General features: G+C 45.0%; 1 protein-coding gene across 3 annotated transcripts in view; it reads left to right on the top strand.

Annotated features, from left to right (window-relative positions):
* Positions 1–25746, top strand: part of zeb2a (zinc finger E-box binding homeobox 2a) — a 58624-nt gene extending 32878 nt beyond the window's left edge. For 2 of the 3 annotated variants that reach the window (XM_070976365.1, XM_070976364.1), the window contains exons 3-10: positions 9313–9591; positions 11026–11091; positions 11665–11859; positions 12226–12440; positions 15394–15502; positions 16570–18494; positions 19455–19635; positions 22683–25746. In XM_070976365.1, the coding sequence (XP_070832466.1) occupies positions 9313–9591; positions 11026–11091; positions 11665–11859; positions 12226–12440; positions 15394–15502; positions 16570–18494; positions 19455–19635; positions 22683–23293 (3581 nt within the window). In that variant the 3' untranslated portion in view covers positions 23294–25746. The remainder of the gene's footprint in view (positions 1–9312; positions 9592–11025; positions 11092–11664; positions 11860–12225; positions 12441–15393; positions 15503–16569; positions 18495–19454; positions 19636–22682) is intronic. The other variant, XM_070976366.1, reaches the window with a different exon arrangement.
* The last annotated feature ends 1021 nt before the right edge of the window (positions 25747–26767 follow it).

Below are 26767 nucleotides of genomic sequence, written 5' to 3'. Positions count from 1 at the left end.
GTGCTGTCTGAGTGCCAGCAGTTCAGCCGACTTCCTGCTGTGGGGGTCATGTGATCAGGAAACAGGAAGAAGACTCAAGTATTCACTGTCATTCAGCTCATCATCCAGTGTGTATGTGTGTGTGTGTGTGTGTGAGAGATACTGGGTTGTATAAAGCAGGAAAGGAAACAACGAAGTGTGAAGGAAAAGAAGGCGTAGGGAACAGGAGGTCCAGAATCCAGAGTCCAGAGTCCGGATGTGGTTTCAGCGGTCAAGTCAGGTCTCAGGTCGTTAATATTCTTTGGATGTTTTTACTCTTTAAACTGTTCACAGATTAAATATCTTATCCAGATTCAGTGATCTGAAACACACGCAGCTGACCTTCAGACCCCTAAGGGCAGGATGACCTTTGACCTCTGACATCCAGCAGGCAGTCACATGTTCACACAGTATAACTTGTTGGGGAGGGTCTCCAGCTGTAGGTTGCTCCCTTCCTCGCCTCTCTCCTCTCCTTCCTTACAATCACCTCCTTCTTCCCTTCTTCGCTTCCTCCTGGTTGCTGCTCCCTGTTGAACAGAAACATTTATTCTTCCTCTTGTTTCCTTCTAATTCTTCCTCCTCTGCCTCCCTCTGTCCCTCTTTCCTTCCCTTTCTCATCTTTATTTCCCAAAGTTATTTCTTCTTGCTTCCTTCTCTCCTTTCCTACCTACTTCCGTCCTGTTATCCTTGTTTCCTCTTTGACATGTGACATGTGGTCACTTGGCCTTAACGGCAGACTCTGTGAGCCAATCAGGACAGAGGCTGTTAACTGTGAGTTTAGCAATAGCAAAGAGGCAAAACCAAAAGAAAACAGTTCAGGTGTTGAGCACCTCCACCTGTCTGATCCGACACCTGACTGATGACCAGAGAAATGAGCAGCTTCCGTCTGATCTGATCTCTGCAGGTCTGCAGCTGATGGTCAGCAGACAGGAAGGAAGAAACGCAATAATCCAAACAAATATTGTTCCTCCTGAAGGAAACAGGAAGTTTATCAGCTGCTTTGTGAAGCCACAGAAATGTTTCTTCTTTGTTTGAAAAATAATCCTCAAAAATCTCCATTCTGAGAATTATAAGAATCATCGTTCTGTTTCTGTCCGATGAGACGACCTTTATTTTTGAAACTTTGTTAGTTGAATGTCTGTTGCCATGAATGAATGAATGAATGAACGAATGAACTGTGCTCAGTCCAGAAAATACACACAAATCGAACCTTAGTTCAGTTGTTCCTTTCATGTGTAAGAAATCACAAACAGAAACTGTTTCATCTAAAATCATGTGATCAATCAGGGACAGAAACGTAATTTTGTGACCTGATTACTTTCTTTTTAATTCTGCTTCACACATATTCTTCACATTTCTGAGTTTTTTACCCCAGTCCTTAAGCTTCTGTCGCATAAAATGTGGTTTTGGCTGAAGCATGTTGGGAGACCGAGGACAGACCCGCCAGTCTTTATGGTCTTCCTCCACTGTCATCGTTTAGTACTTCAACATGTAGGATGTGATGTTTGACCCTTCTCCCACTGTGATTTGATTTCTGATGCCTATCTCGGTCAAGGTCAAGGTCAATTTTATTTATATAGCACATTTAAAAACAACCAAAGTTGACCAAAGTGCTTTACAGACTTCTAAGCACTACAAAAACAACATACATGAACATAAAATGAAGAAAGGCAATATATATGCAGCCAGGATGTCAACGCCCAACCGAACTGAAAGCCACTGAGTAAAGATGGGACTTCAGCTGGGACTTAAAAGATTCCACAGTCCGAGCAGCCCTAATGTGCAGCGGCAGGCTGTTCCAAAGTTTAGTCCTGAGTCTGGATCTGGGGACCTCCAGGACCACTGGAGTGGACGACCTCAGGTCTTTAATAGGTTTGTGGACCTGAATAAGGTCTGCTAAATAAGGTGGGGCCAACCCATGTAAAACTTTAAAAACAAGAAATAAAACCTTAAAAACTATTCTAAAATGAACAGGAAGTCAGTGAAGCGATGCCAAGACTGGTGTTATATGCACCCGCTTTCTAGTCCCAGTTAAAAGCCGAGCGGCACCATTTTGGACCAACTGCAGCCGGCGGAGAGAAGACTGATCGAGGCCAACATACAGAGAATTACAGTAGTCCAGCCTGGTCGTGATCAGAGCGTGAATGACTCTCTCAAAGTCACCACGAGGAAGGTATGGCTTGAGTTTGGTGAGCATCCTTAACTGGAAGAAGCTGTTTTTAACGACAGTGCTAATCTGTTTGTTGAAATTAAGGGCATCATTAGTGCCAATGCCCCACCATGACCAGCACTGACCAGATCAAAAACTGTTTCATGTTAACCTGGACATCAACGTTGGTGCCACAGCCAGCTACTGATACTTGACTTCAGTGAAACCTGAAGACACCAAGTTTTGTCTCACTCATAACAGCATGATATTCCATGTACTGAAGTGCAGGAGAACTTCATGGATTCATCCACCTTCACACCACCAGCATTTGGTTGACCAGGTCATCATGTTGGGGAGCAACTGGCAGGATGTCAGGGTGACGAAGGACAAAGGTTAATGTGTTCCTGGATGTTGGACTGACCATTGACAGTCTGGATCTGGAGGAAGCATCCCAGATGCCCCCAAGGAAAAACAACGTGTAAGCGTCATAACATTCTTCACCTGCAACAGGAACACAGCGGACCGGCCTTTGTTGAGGGTCTAGAACAGCACCTGAGTGTCTAAGCTTTGTGCATAGAGGCACTGAGGTGGACTGGATTGCCCTGAAGACAGTGCTGCATCTGGCATCCCTCAAATCAGTTGGTCTTCCCTTACATGTACGTCAAGGCTGGTTTGATGAGAACAATGCAGAAATCCAAGCACTCTGTGATGAACAACATCACCTGCATACAGCAAACCGGAATGACAGCAGCTCAAGCTTGAAGGTCTTACAAGACAAAGGAGTCATACAAGACACCTGGCTGTGAGCAAACGCTGAGGACATCCAGTCCTACGCTGGTAACACCAAGTGCTCTTTCCACCGAGGAAACCAGGAAATTAACATCAGACTGACAAAGCCAGCACAGCCTGGCTATGGCTTGAGCGGTCTGAGGAAACTGCTGAGGATCAAGTGACAGGACAGAATCCCCAGCAGTCCTCTGCAAGGCCGGTATTCCCAGTGTCCCAGCCCTGATGGACTGGACATGGGAATGGAATGCCCTGTATGAGACAGCCAAACCAAGTCTTCTTTGGCAAGCTGAAAAATAGCAAGCAAGTGCAACAAAGACGCCCTGAAAGCCTCCTTGAGCTTTGGATTTGAGCAGGTGCTCAGGACAGCCTGCCTGGAGGAGGAAGTCCAGGAAGGTGCAGGAAAATCTCCTGTATGATGTTGAAGAGGCAGCAGCGCAAATCTGGCTGCACCCCAGAGCTCTACTTCCTCACATACAAATACATGAATCAGAATTTAAGTGTGTAATTATTTCCACATTCAAGCACTATGCTATATGACAATAATTGATCATCAATAATCACAACAGGATGATTCGTGTTTCCTTCATATTAATCAGCGTGAGATGCAACAGGGAGCCTCTGTTGACTCTGATGGTTGGTGGGTGGGGGGCCGGTGGAGGCCCCTGAACATTTGTTGACAACAGTGACATGTGCGGAGATCGGGCACAGATGGTGGCTTCGTGTCAGTGGAGGTGGAGGGGGTGGTGGGGGTGGTGGGGGAGTCTCCCAGCTCTGTCCTCTCTCTGCTGGCGTTTCCAGCCTGTTGCACCGGGGCCCCTGCATATAAATGGGGCCTTAATTCAGTCACTGTTGATGCCTTTCTGTGCAGAAAGCTGCAATAACGCAGGTTGTTTTCATACAAACATGTTTTTAATAGAAAACACAGATTCAGTTGTACGCTATGTGTCCAAAAGTAAGTGGACACTTGGTCTGGTTCTGTTTGTGCTGTTGGGGGCTGGATCAGATTTGTTGGCTTGTTTCCTACTTCAGCACAAAGCAGATCCAGTCTGGATAACTGGTCTGAGACCTGAACCCCATCAGCACCTCTGATGAGCTGGACCATGGAAGAGAAGCTGTGTGGAATACATTCACTATGTGGCCAAAAGTATCAAGACAAAGTCCACCTTAATTGCATGTAAAAGGTGTCCACATACTTTTGGACATGTTTTTTTGTTTGTTTGTTTTTTAATGAGGTTGTAGGGAAATCATAGCGCAGCATAAATAAATACATATTATGGCCAAAAGTATATGGACGGACCTTTGGGTTGACTCCATACAGATGTCCCAGTCAGCTGTCCACATACTTTTGTCAGTGTGTGTGTGTTACCTGCCTCAGTGTTTCCTGTCTGTGAGGAATCAATTCAGCTTGTAGCCGCTAGGCAGCGACCTCATTTCCACAGAGCCTTACCTACCCCCCTCCCCCCCCCCAGTTGTTCGCCCAGGTGATGTGCTCTCAGGCGAGAGAGAGCGAGAGAGAGAGAGAAAGAGAGAGAGAGAGGAGAAGAGAGCGAGCTGGTTTCATCTCTCATTACCTTTCAGCGAGCGGCAGGATGTGGATGCAGCACCTGGACGAGGACCAGCGCTGCGCAGTCACAGCCATTTGTGGACATACTGATCGATCTATCGGAGGAAACGCAGTGTGGACACCTGCTCGGTCCAGAGAGGAATAAAATGTCTAATGTGCTGCTTTAAAGGGACAAGACGTCTGACAGGTTCACTTTGTCGTCATCCAAACGGCTGAAAATCTGCTCTGAAGCCCCGCCCTCCTCGCTCGTGATCGCTGGCGTGTGATTGAATGGGCAGCGGTGATTGGCTGCCATCATTTGAGCCTCACATTAAGGTTTGACACTGATTGGATGTTTTATATGACGACTGAACATCTCAATTAGTTGATCAACAGAAAATGTTGTTTCCAGCTTTTTTCTACACAAACATTTAAATTAAAAAGTATCAATTAGGAAAACACTCATCAATAATCATCAATAAGTGGTTGTAAGGTTACTGAAGACAGTGTTCCTCAACTTGAGGGGCGTGACCCCCCCAAAGGGCTCGACAGACAAACAGTTGGAGGGGAAGCTTGGTCGACAGTTTAGATTTGTGTTGTATTTGTTGTGATTGTTACCGTTTTTGTCGTGTTCGTGTCATGTTTGTTTTTGTGTTTGTTGTTGTGTTTGTGTCGTGGTTGTTTTGTTTGTATTTGTTGTGTTTGTTGTCGTGTTGTTGTGTTGTCGTGTTTGTGTCGTGTTTGTTGTCGTGTGGTGTTGTGTTTGTTGTGTTCATTGTCGTGTTCGTGTTGTGTTTGTTGTCGTGTTGTGTTTGTGTTTTTGTTGTCCTGTTCATGTTGTGTTTGTTGTTGTGTTCGTGTTGTGCTTGTTGTTGTGTTTGTCGTGTTCGTGTTTGTTGTTGTGTTCGTGTCGTGTTTGTTGTCGTGTTTGTGTCGTGTTGTGTTTGTGTTTTTGTTGTCCTGTTCATGTTGTGTTTGTTGTCGTGTTCGTGTCGTGCTTGTTGCTGTGTTTGTTGTGTTTGTCGTGTTAGTGTTTGTTGTTGTGTTTGTTGTGTTCGTGTTTGTTGTTGTGTTTGTCGTGTTCATGTTTGTTGTGTTTGTTGTGTTCGTGTTTGTCGTGTTGTGTTTGTTGTTTTTGTTGTCCTGTTCATGTTGTGTTTGTTGTCGTGTTCATGTCATGCTTGTTGTTGTGTTTGTCGTGTTTGTCATGTTAGTGTTTGTTGTTGTGTTTGTTGTCATGTTTGTTGTCGTGTTTGTTGTGTTTGTTGTCGTCTTCGTGTCGTGTTTGTTGTGTTCATGTTTGTTGTCGAGCGTCTCCTGTCCTCATGTCTTCCTTCGGTCATCTGTCCGATCCGTTGAACGTACCTTCTCTCGACCACCTGCCCAGAAACTCGGAGCCCCCTCCCCCGTTCACCCCCTCCCTCAGAAACAGCTGGCGGCATTAGTTCGCATTAAAACACCGGCGTGTTCCTGCGCGCAGAGAGAAAACGTTGGTGCTGAGGAGGAGAGGATGACGACACTGCAGGAGGAGGGCGAGGAGGAGGAGGGGGAGAAGATTAATGTGTCTTTGTAAGTCGCCCTGTTTGGGGGGGGGGGCTTTGGGGGGTAATGCCCTGCGATGTGTTGTCGCTGCTTTGTCCTCGACTCCCTGAATGGACACAAAGAGTCGATGGCTGCAGAGGTGACGGTGACACAATAGAGCTCTGTGAGATTAGCGGGTCGCGGCGGAGGAACGGCGAGTTGGCGGCGGCGAGAACGAGCGTCAGAATGGACGAAATCAAAGTTTTAACACTTAAAGAAGCTGCAGCCTGACTGGAGAGGTGTGTGTGTGTGTGTGTGTGTGTGTGTGTGTGTGTGTGTGTGTGAGAGAGAGAGAGAGAGTGTGTGTGTGTGTGTGTGTGTGTGTGTGTGTGTGTGTGTGTGTGTGTGTGAGAGAGAGAGAGAGAGAGAGTGTGTGTGTGTGAGTGTGTGTGTGTGTGTGTGTGTGTGTGTGAGAGAGAGAGAGAGAGAGTGTGTGTGTGTGTGTGTGTGTGTGAGAGAGAGAGAGAGAGTGTGTGTGTGTGTGTGTGTGTGTGTGTGTGAGAGAGAGAGAGAGAGAGAGTGTGTGTGTGTGTGTGTGTGTGTGTGTGTGTGTGTGTGTGTGTATGTGTGTGAGAGAGAGAGAGAGAGAGTGTGAGAGAGAGTGTGTGTGTGAGTGTGTGTGTGTGTGTGTGTGTGTGTGTGTGTGTGTGTGTATGTGTGTGAGAGAGAGAGAGAGAGAGTGTGAGAGTGTGTGTGTGAGTGAGTGTGTGCGTGTGTGAGTGAGTGTGTGTGTGTGTGTGTGTGTGTGTGTGTGTGTGTGTGTGTGTGTGTGTGTGTGTGTGTGTGTGTGTGTGTGTAGGAACAAAATGGTGGACAGTGTTTTCAGATGAGCCGGCTGCGTTGCCCCCGGTGACATCTGCCACTCTGCCAGAGTCATGTGACCCGGCAGGCAAACAGCGCCGTGAATGGCTTTTGTTTGGGAGGTCAGTGCGTCTGTGTGTGTGTGCCTGCTGCCCACCAACACACAGAGCGACCAATCACAGCGTAGACACACACACACACACACACACACACACACACACTCACTCTCTCACAGTCACACTCACACACACACATTCACACTCAACAACCCGCCACCTTAAACTCTGGTCACCGGCTTAAGTTTTAAGGTGGAATTTTTCCTCTTTTTGGCTGAAAATAAAAGAAATGAAGAAAATGTGCAGAACAGCAAAATACACGAGCAGAACCAGGAACTGTGTACATATTTCATGTACTTATACTTCACTGTAGTATTTCCATTTGCTGCCTTTTAATGAAAATCATGTGATTAGAAGTGATTGATAACTCTTATTACTTGTGATCTATGAATGAAGCATTCATCAGACCTCCGTGTCCTCAGTGTCTGTCCGGCGTCTTCACGCCTTATTTCTTGTGTTTTTTGAATGAGGTCTGGCAGCTAATGACACCTCGTCTGGTAGTTTCAGGTTTCTTCATCCTGTGTCTGAACGTCTTCAGTGCGACGTTTCCTCCAACTTTGTCTGAACTTCAGAAATCTGTCGATAAGTTGGTGTGATTTGCTCGTTGTGTTTTTGTTGTGTGTGTTTTTGTCTGCAGGATTTTGTGTTTGTGATCAGAACTGAACTAAGCTTTGGTCTGAATGTCACTGTGAACAAAAGGCAGTGAAGGAACTTCAGATTTCTGCTTCTTCTTCGTCTTCGTCTGCTGCAGGTCACAAATGCTTTTAGCCAAAAGTTAAAAAGCACAGCGGCAGTGGGTGTGGGGGGGTTGGGGTGTTCCACGGGGGGTTGCGTCGTCGAGCGAGATCATATTATATCCTCACATATACCTTCGACCACACAACGAGCCTTCACGTCTCACTTTTCAGCTCTTTCTTTCCCTCGTCTTTTCTTTTTTTGATCACAGAGGGCATTACCCGGTCTGAACTCCCCCTAAATCCTGGTGGTCACACCTCTTATTAAAGCCGGTTTTGTCCCACGCCCTCCACCCCCGCCCCCGCTCTTGGTATTCAGCCCAGGTCAGCAGATTTCGGCCCGGCCCACCGTGGATCCCCTTTTTAATTTGCACCTGTTGTGCAGTTGTCCGGGAGGCAAGTGCCGCAGACAAAGATCATATTATGAGCAGATATGCGGCCTAATCTCCGTGTACCCGAAGGGGAAGGAAAAGCCCAGAGGCTGTATTTTATTTTCTCCTCCCTGGGAACCTGCGCGCCACTCGGATGTAAAGGGTTACAGTTTGGAAACTGGCAGCAGATAAAATCCCCGGAGGAGGAAAAGCTTCACTTCAGCCACTTCCCACTCGCTCCTGAGCCGGCAGCCCCCTCCTCAGATAAGACGCATGGTGGAAATATGGCTTTATTAGGCCACGCTGACGGGAAAATAAGCTGAAAATTGTTCTCTTCAGGCCCCGCGAGCTGGTTCCCATGATGTCATCCCCCTCACTTCACCTCCACCACAGTGTGGAGCAGGTTTATCTCTGGGCCAGTCTGCTGGATCATGTATCAGCCAGCGGGACGTTTGGACCTCGTCCTCTGAAAAATCCTGTTGACGTGAACAACGACCAGCGATCATCAGCTGAACATTTGTCACTTCTGGTCGCCTGGATCAAAGACACACACATCTTTAGTCAGTGCTGTTAGTGGAACCAGTCCAGCAGGAACCTGGAGCCTGGCTGCTCCTCACCATCTCAGAGTGGTGCTTATTGATTAATTTATTGATTGCTATTGATCAGTTCTGATGTCACAATGGGGCTGCACTCAATAGAGAGAACGGCCTCAGTGTCCTCTGTGATTACGCTCTTTTGTACACTGAACGTGACGTTTTGCTGAGTACTTTCAGTGAGTAATATTTGCAGTGTAGGACTTACACTGCAGTATTTTTCTGTTCTTACACTTCAGTTTTCACACACATGAAACAAACAACGGTGGATCTTGTTAGCTTTGGACAGAGCCAGGCTAGCTGTTTCCCTGCTCCCAGTCTTTATGCTAAGATAAGCTAACACAGGGTTCCTGTAGCGTGGTATTAGTACTTTTACTTCAGTAAAGGATCAGAGTTTGCAGTCTTCTCATTTGAATGAGGTTTATGTTCAGTCACGGTCCCTTGAGAGTGCAACAGAAAAAGCCTCCCAGTCCAGGAATGTGCCCTCCTCCTCCTCGTCCTCCTCCTCGTCCTCGTCCTCCTCCTCGTCCTCCTCCCCCTGTCCTCCTCCTCTTCCTCCTGGTTTTTGTCTGTTGTTGAAACCTAACATGCCTGCTGGTGTTGTGTTTGTCTTGCAGTGTTGAACTATGAGAATGTGCTGGAGACGGGTTCAGAAACGGACGAGGACGACAGGACGCTGGTCTCTGAGGACAACGGCCTCGCTAACGGCAGCGGTAGAGGAGGAGGCGAGGATGAAGAGCTTGGCAGCCCGGCCGGTGTGCCCACTCTGGAGGCGTCGCCTCGGGTCGGCCACGCCCTTCTGTCCTCAGAGGGCTCAGAGGGCCGGGAGGTCCTCCAGAACCATCGCTGCCGCTGGAGACTCGGAGATGACACCGACGGACACCCGGACAGCGCCGGTGAGTCGTGTGTGATGCTCGTCGGCAAGCGTGTTGGTCAAAATACAGAAAAACAGGAGAATCAGAGAATTTGAGTTGTTCTTGCATCCTGTGTTTAATGACGTTCCCCTAAAAGGCCACTTACTGGCCTTTCTGAGCTTTCATCCTCGACCACTGTGGCGCCTCAGTCACATGATAGGAAGTAGTTGCTTATATGAAACAGGTGGATGAAGACTAAGAGATATGTTTGAAAGCTCCACACACTAGCAAGTGGAGCTGTGAGATTTTTTATTGTCAGCGGAGAAAAAGAATTCAGAAAAATAAGAAGTAGTTTTTCATCAATTAAACGTGAAAAACTAAATAAAAACTTCTAAAGCATAAAAAATGATGCTGTTGGTCAACAATTAATAAATGCTTCAACTGCGAGTCCGGGGTTGAGTCCACACAGTCCTCACTTTTTCAATCGTCTGAGCAGCAGCTGATGAAGCAAAGCTGCTGATTGGACAGTCCGTGGCAGCGGAGCCACAAATTCTTTTAATTAGGATTCAAATGGGTTGGTTAGGCTAATGAGCTGAATGAAATCTGGAGCTTTACATGAATAATGAGACCAGCAGAGAGACAGAAACAGGGAGACAGACGCTGTAACTGACGGACGGCAGCGTCCATTTGATGAGGAGGAGGAGGAGGAAGAGGACACGAGGAGGACAGGAGGAGCAGTGGGTGAAAATAGAAAGAGAAGAGGAAAGAGTATAGACGTGTCTTCTTGAAACTTAAAATAAGAAACTTTATTTAAACGTTAAATTGGTCAGAACCCTTTCTGACATATTCGGTTTCGTCTCTCTCCATTTTAATCGTTCTTTATCTCTCATGTGATGAAAGTTAACCAATCAAAAGTGACACATAAAAATCACATAAGACCACTCTAGCTAGCTCGTGGCTAGCTAGCAGAGCGATATTCTGAGTCAGAGGTCAAAAACGCCGTCACCACATCACGAGCGACGCTAACGATGACCTTTCTGTTGAGAAATGACGTTTTAATGAAATGCAGGTTAGATAAAACCAATGAGCTCGTTCCTTCTTCTACACAGTAAAATTACACATGCATTTATTCTGCCGTCTGTCCCAAAGGCTTATGGGATGGTGGGGGAGGCACTGCTCCTCCTCCCTCCGTCTCCCTCTCTCTGGCTGTTGTGTGGGACGGAGGAGGAGGAGGAGGTGTGTCCCTCCTTTGAAGGGGTGAATGAAGCTTGTGATACTTGTGACTTCTGTTGAGGAGCCACATGAGGAGGCCCAGGAGGAACAAACACAAAAGGCCACAGTTGTGTGGAAAATACCTTCAGATTGTGATGGTGTGAGGAGGGAGTCCGGCGTCCTCCTCAGACCTGAGACCGAATGTAAACTCAGCCGAGGACAACATGAAGAAATGTCTCTGCCTTCTGTCCTCTCATTCAACAGATGACAGGAAGGACGAGCGCGAGCCTCTTGGCCCGGAGGCAACTCTGCACACTGTGGGAAGTTCAGGTGAGATCAATACAGATCAACCCCCCCCACCCTCCATCCCCCCATATATATATATATATATATATATATATATATATATATATATATATATATATATATATATATATATATATATATATATATATATATATGTATGTATGTATGTATGTATGTATGTATGTATACATACATACATACATACATACACATATATATACACATATATACACACACACACACACACACACATATATATATATATATATGTGTGTGTGTGTGTGTGTGTGTATATATATACATATACATACATACATACATACATACATACATACATACATACATATATATATATATATATATATATATATATATATATATATATATATATATATATATATATATATATATATATATATATATATATATATGTGTGTGTGTGTGTGTGTGTGTGTGTGTATACATACATATACAGGACTCTCTGGACCGAGCTCACCTGAGTCAGACTGTGGTGGTCTGACAGGCCTCGCTGTAGCGCTGCCTGGAAATGGTCTCTGTGCATTAAAGAGTCTAAACGTGTTTGTTTGGTGTCATCAGTGAAGCGACTGGAAGGCGTCTCTGAACTGGACGAGTACTTCCTGAAGCGTAAACTAGAGGAGAGTGACAGTCACCCCGCAACCATCGCCGAGTACCTGCAGCGCAGTGACACCGCCATCATTTACCCAGAAGCCCCGGAGGAGGTGACACGACTGGGCACGCCTGAGGCCGTCGGACAGGACGACAGTGAGCACGGTAAGAGGAGGATCCAGGTCAAACCCTGAACACTGAACTCAACATAAAAACAAAAGATTCAACACACGAACATCATGTTGGGTGTCGACATCAAAGACACCGACACCAGTTCTGACAAACCACCATCAGACCACATTAAGTCCACTTCTATAAAAGCTGACTTGATGACCGTGTCAGAATGTTGAATTCATGCATGAAGATCGCCATCAGCAGCAATGTGAAACAAACGAGGAAAAACAGATAAAAATGAGTTTTGGTCCGAGTCAGTGACCTTTGCTCAGTGGAAAAATCAAGAACTTTTATCCTTAATGACCCATTTGTCCAATAGTCTCCATGACCTGATCTTTGACCTCTCTCTGGCTGTAGACCTGCTGTCCGGCACACCTGACGACTTCGCCCAGCTGCTCACCTGTCCGTACTGTGACCGCGGCTACAAGCGCCTGACGTCTCTGAAGGAACACATCAAATACCGCCACGAGAAGAACGATGAGAGCTTCACCTGCCTGCTGTGTGCTGACACCTTCAGCCACCGCTCGCAGCTGGAGCGTCACATGACCACGCACAAACCCACCAGAGACCAGGTAAAATACACCTGGACAATCCTCTGCCTTTTCTTCTGTGTTAACGTGACAGACGTGTCATCACTGGCTCCTTAAACTGACATTAACCACCTGATTTTCCCCTTAAATTTCCCTTAAATTTATATTTTTCTATGAAAATATTCTGCATGTCAAGTGCATCATTTTAGTCACGTTTCAGCAAAGTTCAGCCTGGATCAGTTGGCATCTTCGGAAACTTTGGGAAGAGTGGAAGAGTTTTTGAAAGCAGGAGTTTATTGATCAGTGCTTTACATTCAGATATCAAATATATACAGATCAGATATCAGATTACATGTGTACATGTAAGAATTAGGAATAATAATTCAGTGAAATAGAAAATAAAAACTATGGCTCCAACCAAGAATTATTCTCATCACATGTAGATTAACTTGACAGTTATTTATTTACTCAATTCATCCAACGAAACGTCCAACCAGCTGTCCAAAATCCAAAGACGTTCAGTGTGCTATCACAGACAAATGACACAAGCAATTTGTCAGTTTTTAAAGCAGACTGATTTTTTGCTGCTTGACTAATTGTGTCAGTGTAAAAATGAGCTAAAATGGAATAAAACTGATTGCATGAGACAACAGTCACTTGATGATATGGAATGTAAATCTTGCAGTAAAAAATGTTGCCGTTTTTCATGATTTATGGCCACGTAAAAATCGAACAGGTGAGGCTCGAGGATGGAGCCCTGGGGAACACCACAACTCATTTTTGTTCATTTAGATGTGTAACAATCAAAAGGAAGTCCTGTTTCTTTAAATCCTGCCGGATTCAGACCATAGGCGGATCCAACATGGGGCTTTGGTGGCTATTAATTGATTAGCTGATTGAGTGACAGGTGATTAGAAGCTATTTTGATCGCAGAAATGCCCCAAAATGGTAAGTGGTATCAGCGTCTTGGCTGCAGAATCACTGATCACTGCAGCAAATCACAATAAACAGAATATCTTTGGGTTTAGAACCAGCAGTCAGATAAAACAATATTACAAGAACAGATATTTTTCACTTTTTAGAGGTAAAACATTTGCTTGATTAAGCCAATTAATTGATAATGAAAAACTGGTCAGTTGGAGTCACAATTATTATGTACAGTGTGTCAAAGCTAGTAGAAATATCACCGTCTGTAATATTTCGCTCTCCTCTTCCTGTCGGAGTTTGGTTTTCTTTGTGTTGCAGCTTCACGGAGCTGCTAGCATGACTGAAGACTTTTGTTCAATCCTCTTTGCCATCGTTCGAACTTTCAGACCAGTTTTGGAAATTCTAGCAGTGATGCTAAAGTTTCCGAAGATACCGAATCTGTCTCTGTGCTAAACATCCCACCCAGTTCAGCTAGTCAGGTCAGGAACTGAAACCTCGTTTGTTCTTCTGTGATCAAACCCGGTCCTGCTCGTTAGCAGCTGGATTGTAGCCCCCACCCCCTCTTTGAGCACTGCATGTGTGGGATGTGCGAGCAGCTCGATGTCCTCGGGCCATCTCAGGTTTTACGTCAGCTGTTGGAACTGAAACTGGAGCAGATTTGATCAGAAGTTATCACTAATGGAGACACACAGACCTTTTCTCAATTCAAAGGTTTCACACTGTGTCCTTTTAAACACGTTTAAACTCTGAGCTGATAATAAGCTGCTGTTCAGTGTTTCCTGTTTGCTGCCGATCATGATCCAAAACTCACATTAGACTCAGTAACTAAGAGGTGAATCATTCAATTTTTCAATGACACTGTGATCATAATGAGATTTCCTGAGTTAAGCCTGTCAGCTTCAGACCTCGTCAGATCACCAAACCCCCTGTCTGCATACCTGACCCCCCCCCCCCCCCCCCCCCCCCACTGCTCGACAGCAGCAGATGGTCTTTTCCCTGCTGGTTTAAAGACTCATAATCCCCAAATGACTTTAAGTGCTTGTTTATTTGTGTACTTCCTCTGAGTTAAACTGTTAAATTGAGACTGAGGAGAGTTACTGTGACTCACATTTCGGCAAACATCACTGAGGATCACACAAATGAGCCACTGTTATTGTTCTTTAATCTAGATGACAAGCCATTTTCTACCTGACGAGGAGTCTGACACTTTCCAACATTCCAGCTGTATTTTGGTTGGAAATAAGAAACAATGAAAGATGATGAAGAGTATCTACACATATCGGTGTTTCACATGTTGAACAGGTTCAGTCAGCCTTGTTTGACAGATGCTCCTTCTTCTAAAGAAACCACCTTCAGAACCATTTGAGGACCTTTAAAGGTCTTAATGTGTAACTGAGTGGAACCGGAGGACATGGCCTCTGAATCCAGCTGTTGAAACACAACCTTTGACCTGCCAGAGTCCTCATCGTGTCGAGTCTCTTTGTCTTTGAGATGTTTCTGAGAGTGAAGACTTCCAGTTTGTGAGGTGATGGATTCACTTTGCTGTTCCTCCTGCATATTGATTTGCCTTCATGTTTTTCATGTCATTAGTTTGATTTTAACTTTGGGAAATACAAGAAAGTCAAAGCAAACACAGAAAAGGTTTTTGAAACTTTTCTGCCATTAAATAAACAGAAATGATTCTTCTGTAGAAACCAGAGTTTATCCTCCCCCCAACAATCATCTGCATGTTAAATGATTTGGATCAGCATCAGCTCTGTACATGGGCTACAGTCTGGGGGGAGACGCTGTTTGTGTTTGTTTATCTCTGAATTTGCATTTCAGATGGTGGGAATGCACCTACACGACAAACTGAACAAACACAGCCCTCAGTGTTTCTCAGAAAGTCATGCAGATAGAAAGAGTTTAAGAATCTTTCTCTCACTATCAGATCTGCTTTGCTAAATGCTATTAAATTTCCCCGTTAGCTTCTGTTCCACAGTCTTGTAATCTGCTTCCCTCTCTGCTCAGCGACTCCCACTCATCCTCCATCACATGATAACTCTGCTGTTTGTTTTTCTGTCTGCAGCCGCCGCTGCTGAACGAAGGAGCTGGAAACCGCAAGTTCAAATGCAGCGAATGTGGAAAAGCCTTCAAATACAAACATCACCTGAAGGAGCATCTTCGTATTCACAGCGGTGAGTTGTCCTCCCTCCGACACAAAGTCTCACTGCACATCTTATAATTAATAATCTTCCTGTTCAACTCTCGGCTGAATGACTCATGACATTTTCTGAGTAGTCGGTCGACCTGTTTCGTTGTGAGTGATTCAGCCATGTGGACGAGATCAAAGCTGAGCGCAAACAGAACAACCCGAAACTTTTCTTTGAATTCACAAACAATAATTGATTCTAGTACATTTTCCTTCACAGCAGTGACGCTAATCCTGAGCACAATGATTCATATTCAAACCTTCTTGTCGAGTCATTCTTCTATAACTTGCTGTGATAATGATGATGTAATATGCCTGCCAAACCTGCCAAGTCACCTTAAAGTGCGAGATAAAAAGTAAATATATCATTATTACATTATTTCCTTCAGTCTCCAGTGAGAGATGATGATATTTTGCTGCATCTTGACAATAAACAGTGAACTTCAAAAGCATCTCAAAAACCACAATTTCAACAGTAAAACAAGGCTGGACATAGACACAGCAGTGCTTTGAGCTAAACGCTAGCATCAGCACTGTAAAATCAACATGCTAACATGCTAACAGTGACAATACTAAGGCTGAGGCTGATGGGAATGTCAGTACAAGTCAGAGGATCAATGAAGTTATTACAGTTCATCCTGAGAGGAACATGAACATCTGAACCATGAACCAAGTGGTGGACTGACTGACGGACCTGATTATCCGTAGAGCCGCTCAGCTAGCAAGGTTAGAAACATTGTGCATTCACAGGCCGCCAAATGTGGCCAGATCATAATTTGAAATAGGGAAAAAGTAATGGGCCTATTAGTGTACTGTGTAAATATTAACCGAATGAATTTGTTTGGTTAAGGTTTTTGGGACCAGTTCATGAGAATAAAGCTTGATTTTTTTTACTGGCAAAAAGTGCCCAAATGCTAAAAAAAGTAGCTCAAATTATTACAGGCCACAGAAACAAAGTTTTTACCGGCAGAATCAAATAAAATAACTGCCAACTCAATAAAACAGCAGTTATTTGAAGCCAAAAAATAACCCATACTTCACGTTGTGTTGCAGGTGAGAAGCCATACGAGTGCTCCAACTGTAAGAAGCGGTTCTCCCACTCTGGCTCCTACAGCTCCCACATTAGCAGCAAGAAATGCATCGGCCTGATCGCTGTCAATGGACGAGTGCGCAACGGAAGCAACGGCAAGCCTGGCTCCTCCCCCAACTCCACAACCTCATCACCTGGAAGCCCCACCCTTGCTCAGCTCCGCCACAAACTGGAAAATGGGCGAGCGCTCGGCCCTCAAGACCAGCAGGTTCAGCTCGACATCAAAGCCGAGCCAATGGACTTCAATGAGTACCGGCTACTGATGGCCTCTCAGCACGGGTTTGGGTCACCAGGGGTATACTTGAATGGCCGTGGCGGAAGCCCCCTGGCGCTCCACAGCTCCTCCCAGAGCCCCCATCAACATCTGGGAGGCATGGGGCTAGACTTCCCCCTGATGGGCTATGCAGGGCCTTTTGGGAACAACCTGAGTGAAGTGCAGAAGGTGCTTCAGATTGTGGACAACACGGTGTGCAGGCAGAAAATGGACGGGAACCCAGAGGAGATCTCCAAGCTCAGGGCCTACATGAAGGAGCTGGGGGCCCAGATGGAGGAGCAGAAGCTGGCCCAGGCTGGCTTCCAGGTGGTGGGTCACGGCAGCCCCACAAAGAGCATCATCGATTATACGCTGGAGAAGGTCAACGAGGCCAAAAGCCTGATTGACGACTCCAAGAGGCAAGTGGACATCAAGAAGGAGAAGCCAAACCATTCAACTGATCTCAGCAGTGAGGAGAAATCCCACGATGACCAGAACCAGTTCCTTTCATTCTCCTGCCAATACTGCAAGGAGACATTCCCAGGGCCAATCCCACTGCATCAACACGAGCGTTACCTGTGCAAAATGAACGAGGAGATCAAAGCAGTCCTGCAGCCAGCTGAGGGCAGTCCTGCCAGCCGCAGGGGGGCGATGGCCTCTGAGCTGTCCAGTAATGAGCAAGCCATCAGCCCCCTCAACCCCTTCAAGGACCATGTTTCGGTGCTTAAGGCCTACTTTGCCATGAACACTGAGCCCAACTCAGAGGAACTGCTCAAGATTTCAATTGCTGTAGGCCTTCCTCAGGAGTTTGTCAAGGAGTGGTTTGCCAGGTGGAAGAGCCAAAACCACCAAGGAGGCAGTCTGAGGAAAAAAACGCCCCCTCCCGACCGCAGTGGACTGGATATCAACCACAGCTTGAGCCAGTCACCGATGTCACTTCCTGCCACAGATTTACATGGAGGCTTCATGAAAGATGACGCCTCCCATAGATTCACAAGGGCCAACCAGTTTACAGCCAGCAGGCAGACAACAGGAGACAAACCTCTAGACCCCTTGGACCACTTGAGGAGCAACACTCCGTCGCCCCTCAACCTTTCCTCTACTTCCTCCAAAAACTCTCAGAGTAGCTCTTACACTCCAAACAGCCTAACTTCTGAGGATGCGCATGGGGATATACCACTGGATCTGTCGCTGCCCAAACACATGGCACAGAAGCTCATCTCTATGGGAGAAAAGCGACCCAGGCCCAATGGTTTCATCACTGAGCGCAATGGAAACGTTCAAGGACGAGAACAGGTGTCTGGGCCCTTAGATCTGGTCAACATCAAGAAGGAGGGCCTGGGCTCTGATGGTGGAGGGAACTCAGTCCATCAGCAAGAGAAAAGCACGAGTCCCATCTTTGGGATTAATCCTTTTGCTGGTGGTCCCGTCTACACCTCTCTGCCACCTCACGGAGCATTTCCTCCACCCACCTTCATGTCTCCTGCTCAGGCCACCATCCCGGGCCTCAGACCTTACCCAGGTCTAGACCCCATGAGCTTTCTGCCCCACATGGCCTACACCTACGCTACTGGGGCGGCCACATTTGCTGAAATGCAACAGAGGAGAAAGTACCAACGGAAACCAGGTTTCCAGGTAAAACCACCCAACAATCTAGATCAGTGGCTCCCAACCTGGGAGGCGCCAGAGATCACAGGGGTGCACACAGTTTTATCTGCGCTGAGGTTGTGAGGTTACCAATATTATATTTGTGCACATTAAATTTATTAAATCCCAATAACACACCCAATTGAATCAGAACAAAAACCATACAACTGCTGTTCATTTTTTCAATAAAAGTTTGTAATTAATCACTTTATTCTTTTGATTTGTTGCTCATGCTGCTGCAGGCATGAGGACTTGATACAAAATCAGTAATGTTGTGTGTTTTGAGGTGGTAAATCAACATTATGTAAAGCAAAAGATGGTGAAGGAGATGCAGCTTACTCAAACTGTGGATGTTGTGGTTTATGGTCAGTCCAACGCCACCATGCCCCCATCAACTGCTCTTTTCAAGATCAGGAGTCAACTTTCAACCTTAACCTTTAAGTCAACAGAGTCAAGAGCTCAGGAGAATGGACATGTGGACATTTGTAATTCAATAGCAGCTGGGCAACTCCATCTGCTGAGGAGACAGTGTGATATGACCAACAGACACTAATAGACCATTGTCTTCTTCAGTGAATAAAGGCAGCTTCAACGGCGACTGATGTCGTTTTTCTGCGGATCAGCGTCACTTTTTCAGTTCTGTTGAGTTCCTTCCTCCTTGGTTGTAGCCATAATTCCGTCTTGTGAAAAATCACCTGGTATCTGTTTTTATCTGTAAACACAATCCCAATACCATTCAAAACCTCCCCGTCCCATATGCCCCCCCCCCCCCTTTTTTTTTAAGTGTCTCCTGGATGAAGGGGACTTACCCAGGTTGGGCTTTTAAGCTCTGTCCAGACTTGGGATCATGGAGGCGGTAGGGGGTTGAACCAGAAGGTGTCTCTGAGCGTGAAGTCGACAGGTGTGGGATTATCAGGCGTATTGAAGCGATCTGTCTTTGTGTCTCAGGGGGAGCTGCTGGACGGGACGGCAGACTATCTGTCAGGCCTGGACGACCTGACAGACAGCGATTCGCTGCTCTCCAGGAAGAAGATTAAGAAGACTGAAAGTGGTATGTACGCGTGTGACTTGTGCGACAAAACATTCCAGAAGACCAGTTCCCTCCTAAGACACAAATATGAGCACACAGGTATATATAACATTTGGACACTTCTTTTTTACCCCACCCCCGATGCTTTTGTGCCCTCTCCCTTCGTATCTCATGTCTACAAATTTTGGTTTCATCCTATCCTTTTTGTTCTTATGTAGTCACATAGCTCACCAGCTTGCAGTTTTTTCTTCTTCTCTGCCGTTATTTTTTCTGTTTTGTTCTTTGTAAACCATGGCCTTTAACATGTTCCTTTCTTTTCAGCGGGGGGTAGGGATCATTTAATATGGAGAGGATTACATAAACATTCAGCACCCAAATATAAGCAATATTTTCTCTGGCATCTCATTCACACTGTGATGTGTTTGTGTAGAGGAGATTGAGAGAGGAGGAGGAGGAGGAGGAGGAGGAGGAGGAGGAGGAGGAGGAGGTGTGCATGTTTGCATGTGGGTGTACTCCGGCTGTACGGCAAGATCAAAAGGAAATATTCATTACAGCAGAGAGATGGTCCATTTCTTCCATTTCTGAACTGGAAACAAACAGTTTGTGAACACACAGTAAACATCTGACAGTTGAACTATCTGTCAACCCTTGAATATTGAAACACGACTGTGAGTACAACCCCAACTCCATAAAGCTGGGACGCCGTGTAGAACGTCAGTCAACCAGACTGTGATCACCTGCCGACACAAACTGACCTGAGAACCGCTCAAAGTCAATATATTTCATGTTTTTCCTCATCAGCTTCATTGATTTCTGTTGGAATCTTTCACAGACTGAAAGATGTGGAACGCTCGAACACAATAACCGTCATCTGTCTTCTCCACGCTGATGCATTGGAACGAAAATTCTCAGCATAAACCTTCTTAAAAAACTTTAAAAATACATTAGATTTAGTTTTTAAGTAAAGTTTGGTTAAAAGTTTGGTTGGTTTGGTTACATGACCTGCCTTCACCTCTTACATGTGGTTGCCATCATGTGTAGGAATCATGAAAAACGTTTTCAGGCTGAACAGTGTTTCGATTTTAAGCTACGAAAGATGTTTCATTATTTCATATTACAGATATGTAATAATAATCTTGCAAGTTTTATCTGCTGGTTGCAAAATGGCAGCTGCACTCTGACCTTTTAATGGACACCTCACTTGACCAAATAGGATGGTCTATTTCACGTCCAGCTGGTACGGCTTCATGCTGCGCTCCCATTGTGTTTTCCAGCTGATGGGGAACAGATCTAGTCATCTGCAAGCAAAAGAAGTATTCATGCTGAAATGAAAAGCCAAACTTCGATCACTCGATGCCAGTGTTACTGATGCTGGGCATACCGCTGGGCATAAAAGTTCAGAGTGTTTCTTTTCAGAAGAGACCAAATCAGCAAAATCTGAGCAAGTCAACAAAATCGGGCCGGCAAAACGTTCGTCCTCTGAACGGCGGCTGGCAGGGAACAAGGCGAGCTCTGTCCTCTTAACTTCGTTTTAATCACCAAATCTGATGCATAAAATGATAACGAGTGTTTTTTTCAAAGAAGTTTGGTAGAAAGCACAAACGCAGGCTCTCACCTGAGCAGCACACAGTTTAACGAGCTGTGACCGAGTCTACCTTCATCTCTTTCACTCAGTTGCATCATCCGTCCCCCCAGTCACTCCGAGCAGGAATCCACTGTCTCGGTTATTTTTGCCACCCCGTGTGTGTGTGTGTGTGTGTGTGTGTGTGTGTGTGTGTGTGTGTGTGTGTGTGTGTGTGTGTTTGTGTGTGCTACAGTAAACTATGTCAGCTATGGTGGATGTTACAGGCGTTCCGTGTCTATTTGTGGCTACGATCTGCCTGCATGTGTGTTTGTGAGGAGCTGTTTTTTTCTGTGTGTGTGTGTGTGTGTGTGTGTGTGTGTGTGTGCGCGTGCGTGTGTGTGCGTGTGTGCGTGTGCTGGCATTGCCAGGGTGAAGCCGTGTTTTTGGTGCATGTGTGCGTGGGCCGTGTGTTTGGACGGCGTTCAGCCTGTCGGTTGGCAGCAGACTGAAGCTTCCTGTACAGAGTCAGAGAGAAGACATTTCTGCTCGTATGGAGTTGTAGTAAATGTAGTGTGTGTGTGTTGTGTGTTGTGTGTGTGTGGTGCTGTGATGTCATCAAACTGTCGCGGGGTCATGTTGCCTCGCGGCATCTTGTCTGACCTCGGCGTCGCCGTGGCAACAGACAGAGAGTAACCAGGGGTCTTATTTTGGAAGTCAGTTTAGGAAGTCAGAATTTGAACGTTCAGGTGAGAAACGGCTTCACACAGTTCAAAGTCCGAACATCCAATCTGCTTCATCTCGGATCAAATTGGTAAGAGAGAAGAAGAGAAATGTACCAAATCAACTTCCTGCATCAGCAGGACAACTCAGATAAGAACAGACACGAAGGCCTTCAACGAGGTGATGGATCAGATCCTCTGCTGTTAGGAATAAAGTCCAGAATGAAAGAAGCCATCATTTCTTTGGTGTTTTGACCTTCATCCTTTGGTGTCTGCAGCCTGTTTGAGCCTCGCCCTCACAGTGATTCATCACAGGAAGTCTCAAAGTTTGACCGTCCGTTGAAACATCCAATATTATGAATAGTTCTAATGTTTCCAGTTTATGATGAACTTCATCAGCAGTTTTTCAGCCAAAACTTCAAACCTCAAACTTGGTTTGATTGTCCGTTCCCTCAGGCCTCATCACTGGTCTCTTCTTATTGTGACATTCGTATCATTGAGTCACTTATGACAGATTTGTGGTTACGACAAGTGAGATCTCGTAACTTCTGATAATTATTATTTACAAGATCTGACAAGAATCATTCAGTGATGAGACAAAACTACAAAATACGAAAGTTCAAGAAAATGTCTCCAGAAAAGTTTCATTCTAAGAAAATGACTTAATTCCATTGATCGATTATTGTGTTTGATCAAATGTTGCATATTGATCTGAATTGACGGATTCCATCAAGGACGTTTGAGAAGATGAAGCTGAAGTTCAGGATGTGTCTTGTTTTAAAGCAGAATCATGTGTCTTCTTCTGCGATGTCACATGGTCCTGTCGTGACTCTTCCTCTGCTCTGTCTGTCGTGTCTCTGCAGGGAAGCGTCCTCACCAGTGTCAGATCTGTAAGAAAGCCTTCAAACACAAACACCATCTCATCGAACACTCGCGCCTGCACTCCGGAGAGAAACCCTACCAGTGCGACAAGTGCGGGAAGCGCTTCTCTCATTCAGGCTCGTACTCGCAGCACATGAACCACCGCTACTCCTACTGCAAGAGGGAGGCGGAGGAGCGCGAGGCGGCCGAGAGGGAGGCCAGGGACAAGGGTGGAGGAGGTGTGGCGGTCGGTGGCCTGGAGCCCACCGAGCTGCTGATGAGGAGGGCCTACCTGCAGGGCCTCGGGCCGCTCGGGTACTCGGACCCCGAGGACCAGCAGGAGGACGCCGGCGGAACGATCCTGAGGGACAGCGGCGAGGGAAGAGGACGGGAGGAGAGGAAAGTGGACAAAAAGACGTACGAGGAGGTGACAGACAGACAGGAGGCAAGTTTCAGGGAAGGAGAGGAGGAAGAGGAGGAGGAGGAGAAGGAAGGCGACAGCAGGAGCCAGATGGACTCAACGAGGGACGACAAGGGCAAAGACACGACGCAGCTGATGGACGAGAGTTCACGAGAAGGGAGGACAGACGGCAAGTCGGACCAGGAGGACTGATCCGGAAAACCAATTTAAAAAAGCTTTCGAACATTTGTCCCGTTGGCTCCACGCAGAAGAAGAGCTTTTTATTTCTAAGGAACTGTACACAAATTATCAGGGGTGGACAAAAGTTCTACATTTTCTCTGAAGGCGATTCCAGCATTCACCTGTAAGACACACGAGTGAAGGTGTCCTCTGATCTGTGTCAGACACATTCAGACCACCCATCTGTGATTTTTGACAGCTCCTCCCTCTCAGCGTTAATATTCGTAGCAGAAGAAAACTCATGACCTTTATTCACGTTCACGACAAGTTACTAATATCTTACATAGGTTTATTTAGACTTTCATGGCCTTAAAGTTTAGAAAAACAAGCGGTTTCATGTCCAAATTCATTCTCTAAGTTGCTTTGGTGAGTTTCTACTTGTAAACCAAACGCTGGCCGTTACAATCGTTAAAATGCTTACCAAACGTTGCTCATTATCGGTGACACGTACAAACAGGTTGCAAATTCGTTTGAACCTGTTTTGCTTCATTAGCTACCAGACGTAGTCTTCTTGCTTGTTTTAATTACAGAGCTTATGCTAACGTTTGAATGAATGTTATTAGTAACTCAAGTTCCGGTGAAAACTTCAGAAATGGCAGAAATTAAGTCCAAAATTTTGAATCTCATGAATAAATTGTGGGTCCTCGCTGCTAGTTGTTGATGCTAACCATTCGGCTAACTGGGCTAACTAGCGTGCTGCAGCAGACACAATGATGTCATATTGAGTCGGTAACAAAACAGAGAGAGAAACTCCAGGAGCTGTTGTGACTAATTAGCATTAGCATGGTCTTGGTGGCTAGCGAGTGTTTGGCTCTATAGCTAGCTAGCTACCCAGCTGTGAGTCCTCACCACGTCATCAAAGTACTAGAACCAAACAAGTCGTGAAGAAATGCAGATGAATTGCACTGATCGTTGAAACGTCATGAACTGTTTGGCACAGAATTCACCATCACGACTTGTTCGGCTGCATGAAGTTAGGTGAAATCAAGTGAAGGTCATGCTTCCTTTGCTAACACTGGGAGGGAGGCCTGTTTTAAACAGCTCCTCCTCACACCCCAAATAATTTTGGTGCAGTCCCTAACTGCAGATGCAACTCGATAATGGCCAACATCCACGTCATGAAGCTGGGTGGGATTGTTTAAAAATCCACATTATGCAAAAAATAAAAAAGAAAAGAAGTAATAATGATTATCATTATAATGAAATGAAGTGAAGCTGTTTTTAATGTACAGTATTATAAAGGCCTAAAAGCTGTGTGGTGCTATAACGTTCTTAACTTCCTGTGTCTTGTTGTGTTCGAAACCCCACATCAGGAAATTGCACTCGACTCCCCGAATCACTACAAAAAAAAAAGAAATAAAAAAGAAAAAAGAGGGAAAAAAGCCTCGAACACTCGTGTCACTTCCTGTCAGTGTTACTGTTGTATTTTCTGTCTCCTTTTACTGTGACGTTTTTTTATTTCGATCCTCTTTTATTATTTCTGCCAACTAACCACACGACTTTGGGCCTCTTTTTCTTTATGTGAAGGAACATTGAAACCTGTGTGATTTTCAAAATAAAATGTCGATGTGAGTCTTAAAAAGGAGAGGAGGGAGCAGAATATGAAAGGGCTCCGTGTGAAAAAGACAGACGTGAAAAGGACCGAGCCTTTTTTGTGTGTTGACTTTTCTCCAGAGAAAGCCTTATATGCAAACCTCTCACCTGTTCTGCAAAGTGCCATCCCTGTACAGTGTCCATCACCTGTCCTCCCTGCTCTGCTTCACATGAACAATGAGTACTTCATCTTGTTTTTGATTCGTCAGTATTAGCATAGGTAGACGGCAGTTTGTTAGTTTACATATGTTTGTGCAATTTTCTGTATTTTTTTGTTCCATGACAGTATTTTTTGTCAGTATTACTTTTTGGTTTTTGTTGAATTTTCCAACACAAATTTCTTTTTTCTTTTTTTTTTGTTTTATTTGAGAATTTACCATTTTATTTATGTGACTCGTTTTATATTTCCTAATTTTATTTATTTCATACTGTAGTGTACAGTATTAGAGTTCCTCACAAATAGATATATTTTAGTACAAATGATTCTGTCATTGACTATTGGAGCAAAACTATGAATAGAGCGCGTCTGTGGTATTTGGAAAAATTCAAGTGTTTTGTTTTTTGTCTTATTTCCTTTGAAACTACTGGAAATTCTAAATTTGGGGAACTTTTGATACCATGATTATTGTGAAAACACTGTATTTTTGAGAGTAAAAAAAATCCACTTTATTCATCCCATTGAAAAGGTGATGAAGGACTGATGATGACGATGAAAGAAATCCTAAAATGTATGACGTATTAGTATTGAATTTTTCATTTCTCTCAGAGATGACCATGCTCGAATAAATGTAGCCAAATTGAATTTTAATAAAACTGTGTTATTCTTCTTGTAATCTCTTTAATTCATTCACACATCCACGATTCTTCTTGCCACGAATATTTTTAGGAGATAATAATCATTGGCCAGGAGAAGTCCTCTGATCTTTTACTTCAGTAAAGTGTGGAAAGGCTCAGCAGAAAACCAGGACTGAATCAGCAGGAGAGCAGGAAAACATTTCCAGAGAGAGCTGAGAGAGACAATCTGACAGGCATGGGCGTAGCGGACGCGGGGTACACGGGGGACATGTCCCCCGCACTTCCTGTATCTGTGTCCTTTTACAGCCATTACAACCACTTAATTCATTTTTAACATGTTGATGCGTTTTTCCGAGCTGCCTTTAAACGCATCATGACGCATAACACCGCTGCGCTGCGTCATCACAGACTGCTTGAGCTTCATTCAACATGCTCAGCAAACCAACCAAGAGGCAAAAAGCTGAGTAATGCTGTTACGTGTAGATGAAGTTTATCTAAAACAAACACATTCTGTATTGGATATTATTGCCCAGGACTTTGGCTAAAAGATGACAAATAGATGTCAATTTAATTAGCTAAGCTAGCTAGTTATAAACCCACTCCTCCTTCATTTCTGCACAGAACATGTGCTCACTATTGTTTTGCACACATTTTTAAATCTTTATACAATAGAAAGAGCAGTGTGAGGGAGGAAAAAGTGGGCCAGAGGCCAGCAGCAGGGATGGACATGGAGGGTCTTCACAGCAGGTGAGGAGAAATTAGAACTGAAGTTAAATTCTACTACTATTGTATTCCTAGTTCTATTTCAAAATGTTGCTTTCCACATATTTTTTAATCTTTATTGCCACAATAGAAAGATGCCCCAGCTTTAGATTTTAGATTTTGACTTTGATAGTACATCATTTTTAAAGAACTACCGTCCGTTCCCTGGTGCTGTGCTGTTTGTGGTTACGTGGTTCTTTAGCTGCTAAGGAGAGGTGCAATTGAATGCCAGAGGATGATAAATCACTCAATAGACCTCTGAACAATTTGTCCCCCCCACTTCTAAAATAATGGCTG

This window comes from Chaetodon trifascialis, chromosome 12, assembly GCF_039877785.1.
Source record: "Chaetodon trifascialis isolate fChaTrf1 chromosome 12, fChaTrf1.hap1, whole genome shotgun sequence".
In the NCBI taxonomy this organism is placed as follows: domain Eukaryota; kingdom Metazoa; phylum Chordata; class Actinopteri; order Chaetodontiformes; family Chaetodontidae; genus Chaetodon; species Chaetodon trifascialis.
Note: the sequence above shows the minus strand (reverse complement) of the source record. Positions and strands in the feature narration are given on the sequence as shown.